Genomic DNA, 14,872 nt, shown 5'->3' with positions numbered 1-14,872 from the left:
ATAAGTGTGTGTTTGGAACCCACCTAATTTCATTGTTTAGTAGTTATTCTGATATATAGTTAGTATCTGTCCTATTTACTATTTTTGAACACAAAGTAAGAGATCATAAGAACTAAGGGCTAGATACTTCAAAGCTTTAATGCCGTCGCTAAACTGTTTTCCGTCAGTTTAGCGGCGGATTATCAAAACGGATTATCTCCGTGTTTAGCGAGGTTTCTAGTAGTCTCTGACACTGACTTGCAAATGGGCTCTTCAAAAATTAAATGAGCCCTGCGGTGAATTTTTAAAAATTGCAGAGAAATTTTCTAAAAGCGGCGTTTGCTTTTAGCTACAAAAGCAAGCGAGTGGTCCAGGGCTGCCGGTCAGTGTTAGAGACTTTTAGAAAGCCCCTGTGTTGTGATGCAGCAGGAGAGATGCCCATTCTCTCCGCTGTATCATAACATGCCTTCCCTGCAGCGGTGAACACAACCCCCCTCTGCCGCAACTGCGACCCAGAACCCGACCACGCCACACACCCATCCCCGGCAGCAGGAGAGATGCCTACTCTCTCCTGCTGCAGTAAACTCCCTGCCGTAGTAAACTCCCTGCCGTGAACGGTTCCCCCTCCTCCCATCTCCGCTGCTCCCCTCCCCCTTACCTTATGAGATGAACCAGAGGGACGTTGACATCATCTTCCCAGCTGCTGCTGCGTCTTCTAAAATGATAATTCTCCTCCCTGGTGCATCTTGGGATACACTGGGGAGGGGCTTGAGGCTCTGATTGGGCCAGGGTGTTTAAGGCTCCTCCTATGGGAGGGGCCTTAAACAACTAGGGCCAATCAGAGCCTCAGGCCTCTCCCGGGATGCATCGGGAAGGGTCCTAAGGCTCTGATTGGCCCGTCTGCCTAAGGCCTCACCTATGGAGTGTCAAGGCCAATCAGAGCCTTAGAATCCTTCCTGATGCATCCAGGGAGGGGCCTGAGGCTCTGTTTGGCCCAAGTTGTTTAAGGCCTCTTCCAAAGGAGGGGCCTTAAACACCCTGGGCCAATCAGAGTCTCAAGCCCCTCCCCAGTGTATCCCAAGATGCACCGGGGAGGGGAATTACCATTTTAGACGACGAAACAGCAGCTGGGAAGATGATTTCCACATCCCTCCAGTTCATCTCTTGAGGTAAGGGGGAGGGGACAGTGAAGGCGGGGGGGAGGAGGAGGGGTCCGGTCACAACAGATAGTTCACTGCAGCAGGAGAGAGTGGGCATCTCTCCTGCTGCCAGGGGGTGGGGAGGTCACAATTGGGTTGGGTCGAAGTCATGGCAGGATTTTTTTTATTTAGTTAGTGCTGAAGGAGAGAGTGGGCATCTCTCCTGATGTGGGGGGGAGGGGGGGGGGTCATGGCAGGATTTTTTTTTACTTGCTGCAGGCAGAAGAGAGCATGCATCTCTCCTGCTGCAGGGGGTGTCGCGGCCGGGTTGGGGCAGGATTTTTTTATTTAGTGCTGCAGGAAAGAGTGGGCATCTCTCCTGCCACAGGGGGGGAGGGTCATGGCCGGGATTTTAGGGAGGGGGGGGTGTTGTGATGCAGCGGAGATAATGGGCATCTCTCCCGCTGCAACACAACACAGGGGCAGCAGGAGAGTGTGGGCATCTCTCCCACTGTTGTTGTGTTTTGGGTTTTTTTTTATGGCATTGATAGTGCATTTTTTCTATGCATGTGCCCATCAGAGATGGCCACATGCAAATTTAGGAAATCTTCAGCTGCTGTCCATCGACCTTATTTGCATGCACAATTTTTAAAGAATGTCTCTGGTTTTTAGATTCGGTATCGCTTTTTAATGCGGGTTTTTGAGAATCTTCATAAGTCTTAGCTACAAAGGAGGATTAACAAGAGCAAAATGAGGAAAGAGAAAAACAGTGTAACACCAAGATGCAGATTTCAAAGGCAATTCATTTGCTTAGCATTACTGACCTGAGGGATACTACACAGTTCAGAGGAGGTCTAGGGCATGATAAAGCACTAAATATCTATGCATGCTAACATCGAGGCCTACATTTTCTTTCAGAAGCATGAGAAAGTTTCAGCTAGAGAAAAGCAAGCAGCTGGATTTCTTGCTTCAGCCTGTAAAATGGCAATATAGGTGAGTTATGACAAATTTAGTGGTAAGGCAGGGAGAGGCAACCTGGGTGCTGGATTAAATACAGTATTGCAAAAGCCAACAAAGATAAGAAAGCCTTGGACTATTTACAAGTGGAGGTACTAGAGGCCAGTGCTGTAAAGGAACTTAAACATTCTGTGACACTAATAGGGTTAAAAAGTTGGGTAAAAGCCAGGAACTGCTGATATTCTTTAAATATGGAAATTTACAGTATATGCTAATCTATCAAAAACGACAGGACGAGAGAAATGAAGACAGATGAAAATCACATGACTTATCCAGTCTGCCCATTCATACTATCTACTATCCGAATTGAATTTAAGCTGCTTTGTCTAGTCTTCAAAGCCTGGGATCTTCAACTTCCAGAATATCTGTACAAGAAACTGGCCAGATATCAACGTAATAGAGCTCTAAGATCATCTCTCAACATGACCGATTTGAAATTCTAGGCCTGAGAGATATAAAACTACAATCAACTAGAAAGAGAGCCTTTCCATATTTGAGTCCTAATCTATGGAACTCCATATTTCAAGGATTCCTTGAAGAAATCCCCTAACTTTCCTTCTGGCAACAAATTGAAATCAACTCTGTTCCACCAGCACTATGGAACCCTATGTGATTTACTTGCAATAGTCCAAGTATGAGCGTTTAGCATTTACAACAATGACTCTAATTCTTACTGATCTTTGTGTCTCTGATTCTCATAGCTTCATTACCCCTGCCCTCTTTCTCATCTCCTGCGCTTTCATGCCCTCTATCAACCCTTTTGTCTTTCTTCTAACCTCTGATGGTTTGTAAACATGTAACTCCTATCCCTATTGTATTTTAGTTTGGGGGATTTGGGGGGGGGGGTAACTTCCACTCTGTTGTAGTAGTATTGTAAACCACTTAATACTCACGTATTAGCGGTATATTAAATGTAATAAATCCAATCCAATCCTTAAAGATCCTATATACTTGTCCCAAGCTTGCTTAACAACCAAATAGGAGAAGAAATTAGAGTGGATGCCAATTGATTCTCATCTACCAACATTCCATTTATTATGCTATTTCAACAACCTTCAAGCTTCATGGGGACCCGGAGACACCTAATTAACTACTGAACTTGCTCTAGTCATCTTACAGTTTTTGAACCACCTGGGGGCAGCAACTCCTTCAAAACTTCAAGGACCCGTGCAATTCAAACTGGGGCCTTGATGCTCAAAGCTCAAGCAACCCGGATTGGGAGTGATTTTTCTTTAGCAGGTGATGCTCAGCACAAATCATATGCATCCTATTTATGAGAAGTAGCCAGGTAAAATGGGGGAGGAACTATACTTGGCGCCAGCTCAAAAGAGCTAAGTGGTAAGCAAAGCTCTTCTGAGCAGACCTAGTAGTTCCCAGGCTCCGTTGTCCCTTGCCTGCTGCATCCGTGAAAAGTCCCAAATCTCTTCTGTCAAACCTCTTCTGTCGAAGCAGCTCCTGATTGGATAAGGCCCAACTTAGTGCAGGAAGAGGCGGTTTTAGCGTACTGCGAGTGATTTCCTGCACTCGTGGCGCCCCGGCTGCTGTCTTCTGCCACTCCCACTGCCCTCTCCTTGTCGGCGGTTCATGGTTGGAAAATACAGCGAATGACCGGGACCGTGAACTGCTGACCGCGAATGAACGGGGGAACACTGTAATGAGGTCATTTGCAAAGCAGAGTCAGAGGTTGCAACGGACACACGGAAAGGTACACGATGAGCAATTGTGTACACTGGTCAGTTAAATTAGGTCGACTCCAAACCTATTCAGTTGGTCTAGCGACGATCTTTAGACGCACAGTGACTTTAGGGCATTTGGGCCCCAGTGGCTAAAGACCTGTTGTATTCTCCTCTGTGCCTGTAGTCCATCCCATACAGAACATCTCACACTTCTACATTCTCTATAGATTTTAAAATGAGAGGACGAATAAATGATGGTTAACAGAATGTAGGTAGATTTTCATTTAGTTTAATTGCAGACTCCCACTAAAGGCAAAGAAAAACATCCCTGGCCTTTCAAGCTGGGAAGGGTTAGTTATCTCATTTTAAGATGACAGGGAGAAAGGAATGTTAGTGCAGATCACTTGGAAAACATCCCTAATCTACTAAGGCATCTTGCTGGAAAAGCAGCTACCAAAACACCACTTTGTAGTCCTGAATTGCAAAATCTCAGCCTTCATTTATCTGATAAAACATAGGGAAGGGATTAGCATAACTTTTCTGCCCTATCTCTTGCCATTTATCGTGAGATTTTTTTTTTTTTTTTTTTGTTCAGTCTTCATTACCTCTGCCCCCTATCACCACCACCATAAATCCTGTGGCAAATGAAGACATCCCATACTTTGCAGGCTTTTAAGTAAAAATGCCATTGGACTTCTGCTGCTGAGTTGGAGGGAGAGGACCCACAATCAATGCTCCTTATGATGACTAGCCACCCCCCCCCCCAAAAAAAAAAAAATCATCATAAGAAAACAAAAGCTGACACTGCAAAATTAAGATAAATATATGGTGCCATACTTTATGAGGTTTTAATACAAATTGTAGCATCAAGCCAGATGAATTAAAGATCTAAGTGGCTGGTTGCTTCCAGGCAATGTCTTTCCAAACTATATATATGTTGTGCAATACTCTTTTAACAAAGTTGTGAGTATCATATTTATCAAGAATGTGAGATGTAGATTTAACCTTGCACTAAATATTATGTTTTGTTTTTCAATTCCCTGACATATGCAAACAAATATGCAAGTATTAAGTCTAGAAAATGTACATTGACTTTAAAATTCATTCTACTAAAAACATGGTTAAGTCCTAGTGATGTTCTAATTTCCTATTCTGAAGTAAGCAACTAGCTTAGAGGTCTACGAAGAAGGGAAAAAAAAAAAAAGGCAGCAGTAGTATTGGCTGGTGAAATCCTGGAGGAATTCTGATTGACCCTATTCACAAGCCACTGAGGCCCACTGGTTTGCTGACTCCTGACCTTTGCTATTTCTCACCCTAATTAATGCAAGAGGGTGAGCATGAGCAGAACTGAGTTGGGGATAGCAATGACCTTTAAATTAACCCAAGCTTTTCAGTTTATGCAAAACAGCTCTGCAGTGGGAAAGTCCCCAAATGGTGCCTTAAACTTGAAATTTGAACATGTGCCTTTTAGGCATTCTCAAGCCTCTACGCCAACAGCACAGCATACCATGTTGTTGTTTCTGGATACCGCTCATGAATTATTTAACCTTCTCCCATACCACATTCATACCCTTTGTCTCTTCGCTCAAGCAGATTTCTGGACTTTTAGGTAATAAATTGTGATCTAGTACCATGATGATACTTTTGGCCATTATAATTCCAGGAAGCTTAGCTTACTCCTAAAGGACTCCTATATCGGAACTTCCTATCCTATTGTAACAGGAGTGCAAAATCAAACACAGTTGTCACTATGCCAATGTGTGTGTGTGTGAAAATGGCAAAGCACTCACAAAAGTCTCAACCTCATCTTGAACCCCTGAAGATTTTTATGGTCCCTGACTCACTAAACCCTCCTCCAAGGCACATTAAAGGATGCCATTGTTTCCAAAGGTCATGCTAGGTTCTGTACCACATTTTCATACAATATAAATTCTGCAGGGGCATCATAGCAATACAGAGAGAGAATAATGCTGCAAAGATGCATGATTATGACGACAGTTGCAAAGATTACCCTGATAACATGATTTTTGTCCTAGCAGTGCGTACTGCTGCAGTATACAAGCTGATAAACCAACTAGTCCCACAGAATAAAGAGATACAGCACCTATTGCAAATTCACAGTTGTAAAAGTAACATTTGTTATTTGTCGTCTACCCTTTTAACACTGTGTTATGTCATTCTACAACAGCATACAAGTTAATCTCGATTGCTGGACCTATTATTTGGAATTTACTGCAAGTAAATATCTGACTACAATCTGATTTATTAAATCATAAAAAAAAGTACATTCTTTTCTTTTACAGATGCATTTTGAGGAAAGTTTTTTTTTAAATCATCGGTATTATTTATTTATTTTACGTATTTATATGCCGCCTATCAAGGTTATCTAAGCATTTTCCTTATCTGTCCTGGTGGGCTCACAATCTATCTAACATACTCGCCCAGGGTCACCAGGAGCAGCGCAGGATTTGAACCCACAACCTCAGGGTGCTGAGGCTGTAGTTCTAACCACTAGGCCACTCCTTCCTCATATATGGGTCCTTCTACTAAGACGAGCTAGCTGTTTTAGCGTTAGCGTTTAGCATTAGCATTGAGCGCGTGCTAAAACGGCTAGCGTGCCTTAGTAAAAGGACCCCATAATGTTTATGCTTAGCCTTGATTTTGCTCTCTGCGTGTCACTGTAATGTTTAGTATGCTATGAGGTATAATTTTTATTGGTTCATAGTCTAAAGCGCGCGAGGACAAAGGCGCGCCGACAACCGAGCGCAGACAACTGAGCGCAGGACTTCATCACGCCGAAGAAAAAACGTATTTTAAAGAGCTCCGACGGGGGGTGATCGCGCTGGCATTGTGGGGGGGTTTGGGGGGGTTGTAACTCCCCTCATTATACTGAAAACAACTTTTTCCCTGTTTTTGGGGGGGAAAAGTTAAGTTTTCAGTATAATGGGGGGGAGGGGATTTACACCCCCCAAATTGCAGAGTGAGGCAGTGCGATCCCTATTAAGTAGAGTGGGGGGTTCCCCCCACCCCCTGTCAGAGCCCTTTAAAATATGTTTTTTCTTCAGCGCGATTAAGCCCTGTGCTCAGTTGTCTGTGCACCTTTGTCCTCGCGCGCTTTTGACCCGTCACCATTTTTATTATGAGGTTTATATCATTATAGAATTTGATATATATTGTGCATGATGTTTGTTTGATGTGTATTTTTTTTTTATCTTTTGTATTTCTAATATTGCTCAGAATTGACAGTGATGTTTGAGATAAAAGTTTTTGTTAAATACTTACAAATCTCTCTAACTCCAAGAAAAGAATTAGGTATTTCATATTATGCCGTAGGTAAACTTACCTTTTCTTTTCGACATAAAAGTGTCATGTCTAAAGTGTAAATGAAACACTCAGATATTGTAGAAAACCAAATATGACAGAATAACACTTCTACAAGGGTTAGATGTAAACTGTCTGATGGTGTAATAAGACAGAGTGCAGGTTAAATGTTAGTTATCAATGGAGGAAAAAGCCTCAGACAAGGGCCCTCCCACCTCCACAATAGTGGAATAGCGGTGGTAAGGCGTTTTGGATGTCTGAGACGCTTGTTGCGTCCGTTTACAAATTTCGATCGGAGATGTTACACCCTGAGGTAGCTGTGAAGTGAAACGCTGGCCACCGTCGGTGTACCGATCATCTAAAGTTAAGCTGTTAAGATGGTTTTTTTCATCTATCATTCTGTACATTCATTTTTGGACTTTACAACAGTGTTTTTGCAGTTTAAGGAGGTTTTTGAGCCAGTGAGGTGAACGCCTTACCACTGCTATGCCACTATTGTGGAGATGGGAGGGCCCTTGTCTGAGGCTTTTTCCTCCATTGATAACTAACATTTAACCTGCACTCTGTCTTATTACACCATCAGACAGTTTACATCTAACCCTTGTAGAAGTGTTATTTTATCATATTAAAGTGTAAATGAAAGACATTTATACTATGTATGTACATACACACACTGAACAGCACATTGGGTCACCCAAGTCATGTACCCATTTGGCTTTCAGTATCACACAGCTTCCTCCAAGACCTCTTAAAATACTACACAAAACGTCTTAAGAGTTTTTACTGGCTTCATTCTTAACTTAAGAGCAGTATGTTTTTCTTCAATTCAGGAAGGCATATCAAATGAAATATAGGGAGAGGGAAGGGGTAAAACGCGGACCTCACGGACCTCGCAGATCTAAAACCGCACGTCCTTAAAAATCCGAGGTCCGTGCATTGACAAGTCCGCCTTCGCTTTTCCTGCAGCTCAGCTCAGGCCCCCGGCTCCCTCGCGGACCTCACGGATCTGAACTGCACGTCACATCCTTAAAAATCCGAGGTCCGCGCCACTTTTGAGGTCCGTGCCACTTTTAGTCTCTGGCTCTGACAAAACTCTATGACAATTTAACTCTGACGGATCCTAATGCTTTTCCCTCCCTATGCTAGGATCCGTCAGAGTTAAATTGTCTTAGATCGCTTTCAGAGCTAGAGACTAAAAGTGGCACGGACCTCAAAAGTGGCGCGGACCTCGGATTTTTAAGGACGTGCGGTTTTAGATCCGCGAGGTCCGTAAGGTCCGTGTTTTACCCCTTCCCCAATGGAGAGAATTATAAATTTTTTTATAAATGGGGGGACTCAATATAATACATATTAATATCTTTGCTTTAAGGCAGGGGTGTCCAATCTTTTGGCTTCCCTGGGACACATTGGCCGAAAAAAATGTTTCTGGAGCCGCGCAAATGCTGCAGCAAGACAGAGGAGGGAGCCGGCAAGATGGTAAACACCCGGGGGCAGCAGAGGAAAACACTGCATCGCTCTCGCCCGGGGCCGCACAAAATACTTCACAGGGCCACATGCGGCCCTCGGGCCGCAGGTTGGACGCCCCTGCTTTAAAGCAACAACATCAAAAAATATCAAAAGACCAGCATTAACCAGTGTACTGTACATCCTTTCCAGTACTACTTATCAAAATGCAGAATGGCAGGGAGCTGCAGTTCTAAGGACAAACTTCCACGGCCACTATTTATTTCATTTTATCTATTTGGTTCACATCGAGTTACATTCAGGTATAGTAGGCATATCAAGCCATGGAGCTATCTTACTATTTGTAGACTGGACTCGCCAGTTTTGAAAAAGTCTATTCTGTATATCTTTGTTACACACACAAAATTTCTCTTTTCTAACAAGTTTACAGTAGTAATAGGACCCAGTATTTCTGGAAATACATTGTATTAAACCCTACTGTAACATCATCCAGTTGACCTATATACTATACAATAGAAGCCAAACTGCAATAGTGTCTGGTTGCACCAACAGCAGAAAGACTCAAAGGGCTCAATCAAAGTTAAGATTAGTGAAAGACTAGCACAAATATAAAAGCAAAAATATATTTGAAAACATGATATATATAATTTCCATCTGTTGCAGACAGACAAAATACAGTTTTATAACTGACATAGGCAATGAATATACTCAATGCTGCTGTTTCATATTGACAAGTAATTTCTTTGGCTCACATAAAAAAAAAAAAAAAATCATAGGTTCTCTTTATTTAACCGGTTTAAACTGATTTAAAGGGGACATGCCAGAAGTAATTGCTTGGTTTTGTTTATGTTTCAGGGAGTTAATAACAGCTGTTGGAAAGGAGAGCGGGAGGAGGGGCATCGTGCATGCTACTTGAATCCCGAAAAAAAAAAAAATCTTGCTTTTCTCATCCCCCTACAAATAAAAAGTACCGACACTTTTCAAAACATTTTCTTAAACACATCAAAATATGTTTTAATTTCTTTACCAGTAATTAACACAGCTTCCCACAGATTGGAATTCGTGTCCAATTCCACTTTGTTAATAGGTTTATTAAGCATGGATTGCACAGCTTTTTATTTTTTTTTTTTATCTCCGAGGAACTGAATAATCTGCTTAAAGGGACTCGAAGACTGTACAGCTGACTATTCCCAATGCCTCAAACAGCCCAAGTTTCTGATGATTACATTCTCTTCAAAGCATGCACAATAGCCCTAGGTCTCATTCACTGTTATTGATCTTTACAGATGCTTTAAATACCATCCCCCTCCTCCTTTCTCTACTGCCCAACCCCCCCCCCCTTTCTAAAAGATAGCTTAAGAAGTAAGACTTCCTGCCTAGCCACTGACATGCTGAAAGACCAGATTGTGCTGCCCTATGGATCAGGCCTGAGAGGATGAAAGCTTCAATAGAGTTAACCCTCTATGAACTAAAACAAAAACATTTGTGCGCCCGGCTGTGACAAAGGTTAATTTAAATAGACAGGATTTTTTTGTAAAGAATTTCTTCTTCAAATTGTGGTATCTTAAGTCAAATACGCTCACAGTAATTAAATTGACAGCCTCTGAAATATTATACCTCTATTGAGGTTACTGAACAAAATGCATTTGTACATCTAGAGTGGCATTAGTTCCCTCGCTAGTGTATGGAACACACATTTGAAGAGCCTGGTGTTTTATCATGCTGGTATTAAGGTCCAGGTTTTTTTTAAATTATATATGTTATATTGTGCAGCTAAAGTATATTTGGGGTGATTATTTGAAGAGCAAGATGAACCTGGGAAAATATTAGTTGGTGGAAGGGGAATTTAGTACGTTTCCAGTTTTGGAACATCTGTATGAAAGCAAGTCTGTAACGTTATACCAGGCCAACAGCTATCTGAAAGCAGGACTTCTCCATAGCTGGCCACCATTAAATTGTCTTGTGTTCTCCCACAGCTGTTGCCTCTGTTTTAGTCCTATCAAAGGCCCCCAAGCCTAAAAATACCAGCAGCTGTGACCAAACTGTACAATGGGGAAATCAACACCACCTACACATTTTCAGCAAAGCACAATTTAATCCCTTCAGTCATCCAAAGAATTCACAGTTTGTATCGAGCATTATACCGAGACTCACAGAGATCATATCTATTTTATAGAGAGATGCCCTCAGAAATCCAGGGAAATAAGAACTTAATAAACTGTGACCGCACAAAGAAAAACCAAATATCCATTAGTCGCTAAAAATAAATTCTGCTCCCTTTAGCTGGTCAACTAACTGTAGAAATATAGCTGAGTTTTTACAGTCCAAACCTCTGTACTCTGGCTGGCACCCTAGTGAATAAGTGAAAGGTGCTTGGACTCTTGATCAATAATTGTAATGCAAAAACCTTTCTAAATAGTCTCAGCTGCATATAAACATTACTTAGTGAATCAGTAAGAAAGTACAGTGCTAAAGAACTGATAATTATGTTTGAAAACAAAATAAAAAAAACTATGTGATTGCAAAAGTTAAGAATAAGGAGGTGCCAAAGTCCAAATTCTGCACAGTATACCAGAGGGTTTTTTTTTTTTTTTCTCTCTCCCTTTTATGGTGGCACTACAAGTTTCTGTAGAATCTCTTGTAAAAGGATAAATACTGTAAGCAAATGAAAAACTTAACTATTAAGGATAAAGATCTGCTGTGCTGGTGAGGTGGGAACAGAGTCAGGGAACATACAGTAACCCACAGCAGAATTAATGACTATCAGATATTACAATTTCCCCAAATGCAAACAAAGGCAATTACCATACTGAGAAGAGCGAGACTGCCAGGGGTAGAGAGGAGAAACAGGAAGGCATAATCAAAGAAGTTAAATGTAGCCAGCAGATTCATGTTAATGTTTTTCAATTAAATAAAAATTGCAATGGAGAAACTAATATTAGCCCCAAGCTGTCTGATCACACAGCAGCCTGGCCCCAATGCTGTCAATAATTAACAATACAAATATACAGCGTTCCCAGATGGTCAAAACAGATTATGGAATTTAAAACAAATTAAAGGCCTGACTAGCTAAGGTTTTACTCCTGTTCTGACCCTACTATGAGTGAATTGGGGTGGGGAGGGGGACCTTAGTAAATTAGGCCCAAGGGGGGGGGGGAGGGAAGAACACATTTTTGCTAAACAGCAGTAGTCTCTTTGCAACATACACATTAAAAAATAATTCAAAAACCCTTACAAACCAAATGTAAAAACACCTCATAACAATGCACATTAAACACAGTTTTAGATATTTATGTTAAAACACACACATGCTCACACTCAAATTCTTTTGACCACTCATGCTGTATCACAAAAATGCAGCTGTTTGAAATCTCTCCTCCTCCTTAGAGTGACTGTTGCTATAAGCCTTTAAAGTACCCGCCTGAATGCTTCAGATATTCCTTCCAAAGGTGATTTATCCGTTGCTTTACCTTCCCATGTATCCATTTCATGCTTCTCCAAGTTTACTAGGCAGCTGTATGGCAGCCATGAAGAAAAGTGTCTGACAAAGCAGGCAACAGCCTGTCCTGCAACCTCATGCGGTTACTTACTGCCAATTTCTCCCTAAGCTTTGGATACAACAGTCATCCCCACAGGTCAGTTTACAAGCTGGTCATGTGATCAGAAAGTTCAAGCCCTAAGGTCACAACTTGCTTGGGGTTGGTTTATTACCAAAGGTTATCTAAGTGGAACTGATAGCCTTCTTTTCTTCAGTTAACAATGCTTCCCTCACACTTAACTCCCCAAAAAACGATTACGGGCCCAAAAAAAAATGTAGCCCAAAACATTTCTTCCTTTGCAGAAGGTGTTCCAAGTTGATTATACTAAAATTGTGAGGAATGACAGTGTTTGGCACATGTCTTATTAACACTAAGCAAGCAACAGAATGGTTTTTTTCACTGTTATTGTTTCTCTCTAAAGGGTGTTTTGTTTTTTTGCCTTTTTTTGGAATTTTCAAGGCCTCAGATTTCTGTACTAAAGGTTATTTTCACCCAGAATCACAGAAAAATATTTCTGAAGTGGAAAAACTTGAATAGCTAGGTTGTCTGAAATCATAATAATTTTGCCAGAAGAATGAAAAGGTGCCTCAGTCAGATCATGCTGGACTCAAGTCAACGTGATTAATCCATGCTACAGGCTTAAAAACATAAGAACCCACAAAATAAAGCCCAGATACTGCATACTAGATTTTAAAATGTATTTGTTAGGACCCAGAGGTTCTTTGTCACACATTACCTTCCATAAAATCCGACTCTTCCTTCATTCCAGAAAAATCATGCAGCTTTTACAAACCATCATTAGATTGTTTCCACGATTAGAGAGCCAAGTTAAGGATGTAAGTGGAAGCAGGCCTCTGACATTATGGGAAGGAAAGTCAGTCAAATCAGATCTATATGCTAATTGGCAATGATGTCACAGATAAGAGGCTTTTTTTTTATTCAAATGCAAAATCTTTGATGGGATGGGGGAGAGGCCATTTAAAGCCAAAGGGATTCTTACTGATGGTGCTGTGGAGAAGAGTCTACTTTTTCCAATGCAATTTTTTTAAACAGATTTTTCTTGCTGTTTGGCATTTATTATAGTTCCTTTTAAAAAAGGAGAACATGGTATATCTAAAACATTCCATACTAGCAAGACCTTGATTAACTGAAGCGGCTAGTGATTTATCATCAGATGGCCCATGTGACTGAATGGCAAATATTTGCTAGGACATGCTGATGGTGACTTTTACTAACCAGTGGACCAAACAGAGGATCATTTTACAGAATGAAGCTAGATTCAGAGATGTAAGAGTGACAACACGGACAAATGATTCAAAGCTAATGCACTGGCATTTGCACTACAAGGGAAAAATAAGAAAATAGTCTATAGTCAAAGCATTTTAGTTTTACCAAAAATACTAAGAACAGCAAGGCAAAAAAAAACCAAAACAGTCATTTGATAAACTTTGTAAAAGTTTGGGATCCTTACATTGACACGAGACAGCATTTTTGAACAACAGATATGCAGTCCCAATGACAATTTGTAGATCACTATGCTCACAAACATACGAGGGGCATTCAATATTTTATCTACCTCAATAGGAAAAAAAAGAGTTAAAAAAATTTTTGTTTTATTTTATATTATAGTCCCCTGATAGCTCCATACACTTCATCCACTTTTCATGCAATGACTTTAACCCCTTTGGAAAGAATTCTTCTGTTTGACCTTCAAACCCTCACAGCTTCCTTGACATCTTCATCAATTGAAAATCGCTGTCCACGGAGAGATTTCTTCAAAACTCAGAACAGGAAATAATGGTAAAATGGCTTTCATGAGAAGAGAGACAAATTCTTTCTACAAAGAGTGCACAATATACAGCCCATATGGAAGTCTTGGAAGTGTATCAAATCCCCTTTTAGTTTTGATTACCCTGCTTAAAGATCAAAGCACATCCACCTTCCAACCTTTATCTATAATACGTTCCTTTTCTGTAATATGGTCTAGATCAGGGGGTCTCCAAACTTTTCGCCACGAGGGCCACATTGGGTACTTCAGCACTTTTCAGCGGGCCGTAGTAAAAAACCAAAACAAAAAGAGATAAATAACTCTAGAATTATGAGTTTTATTTAAAGTAGAAAATTTTATAAACTAATTACAGAGTATGTGAGATTACATTATCATATATTAATGATGGTGAACACTACCAGCAAATTCTCATATTTTCATCACAAATTATAATAAAACCATTAATGTGAATGATGGAACTGTTTTTGTGTTTTTAAAATCATATTAAACTGAACTTCAAATTTTGAAATGCTAATTACAAGTAGTGACTTCAAGGGCTACTTTTACGACGGTGCGCTAGCATTTTTAGCACACGCAGGAAATTACCACGCGCTAGGCTTCTAGAACTAACGCCAGCTCAATGCTAGCAATAAGTTAGAGCACGCGTGGCAATGTAGCGCGCACTATTCTGCGCGTTAGAGCCCTAGCGCACCTTAGTAAAAGGAGCCCCAAATGTTCATCAGATGAATTTGCCATGCATTTTGACTTGATATATTTCATTCGGGAAAAAGTTTGTTCGCAAAGGTATGTTTTCCCAAAAATGGAGATACATTTACATGCAAATTTCTTTCAAATTTGGAAACTGCTCAGAGTTCAAAAATTTATATAAAAAAAAAATAAAAAATCGATCAAGTTTTCTTCCTTGTATTTATCTTTAATATGTTAATTTGCCTGAAGTTCAATAATTTC

General features: G+C 40.7%; 1 protein-coding gene across 3 annotated transcripts in view; it reads right to left on the bottom strand.

Annotated features, from left to right (window-relative positions):
* The window catches only part of NR6A1 (nuclear receptor subfamily 6 group A member 1), a 553,746-nt gene that overhangs the window by 156,022 nt on the left and 382,852 nt on the right, over nt 1-14,872 (bottom strand). Inside the window, exon 1 of one of the 3 annotated variants that reach the window (XM_033959830.1) lies at nt 12,067-12,149. The exons of the other annotated variants lie outside the window; for them this stretch is intronic. Coding sequence (XP_033815721.1) covers nt 12,067-12,082 — 16 coding nt within the window. The 5' untranslated portion in view covers nt 12,083-12,149. Of the gene's footprint in view, nt 1-12,066; nt 12,150-14,872 lie in introns of those variants that run through there. 3 annotated transcript variants of the gene reach the window in all.

The sequence above is a fragment of the Geotrypetes seraphini genome, chromosome 10 (assembly GCF_902459505.1).
Source record: "Geotrypetes seraphini chromosome 10, aGeoSer1.1, whole genome shotgun sequence".
Taxonomy (NCBI): Eukaryota; Metazoa; Chordata; class Amphibia; order Gymnophiona; family Dermophiidae; genus Geotrypetes; species Geotrypetes seraphini.
The sequence above is the reverse complement of the archived record's forward strand: the minus strand, read 5'-3'. Positions and strand labels throughout refer to the sequence as shown.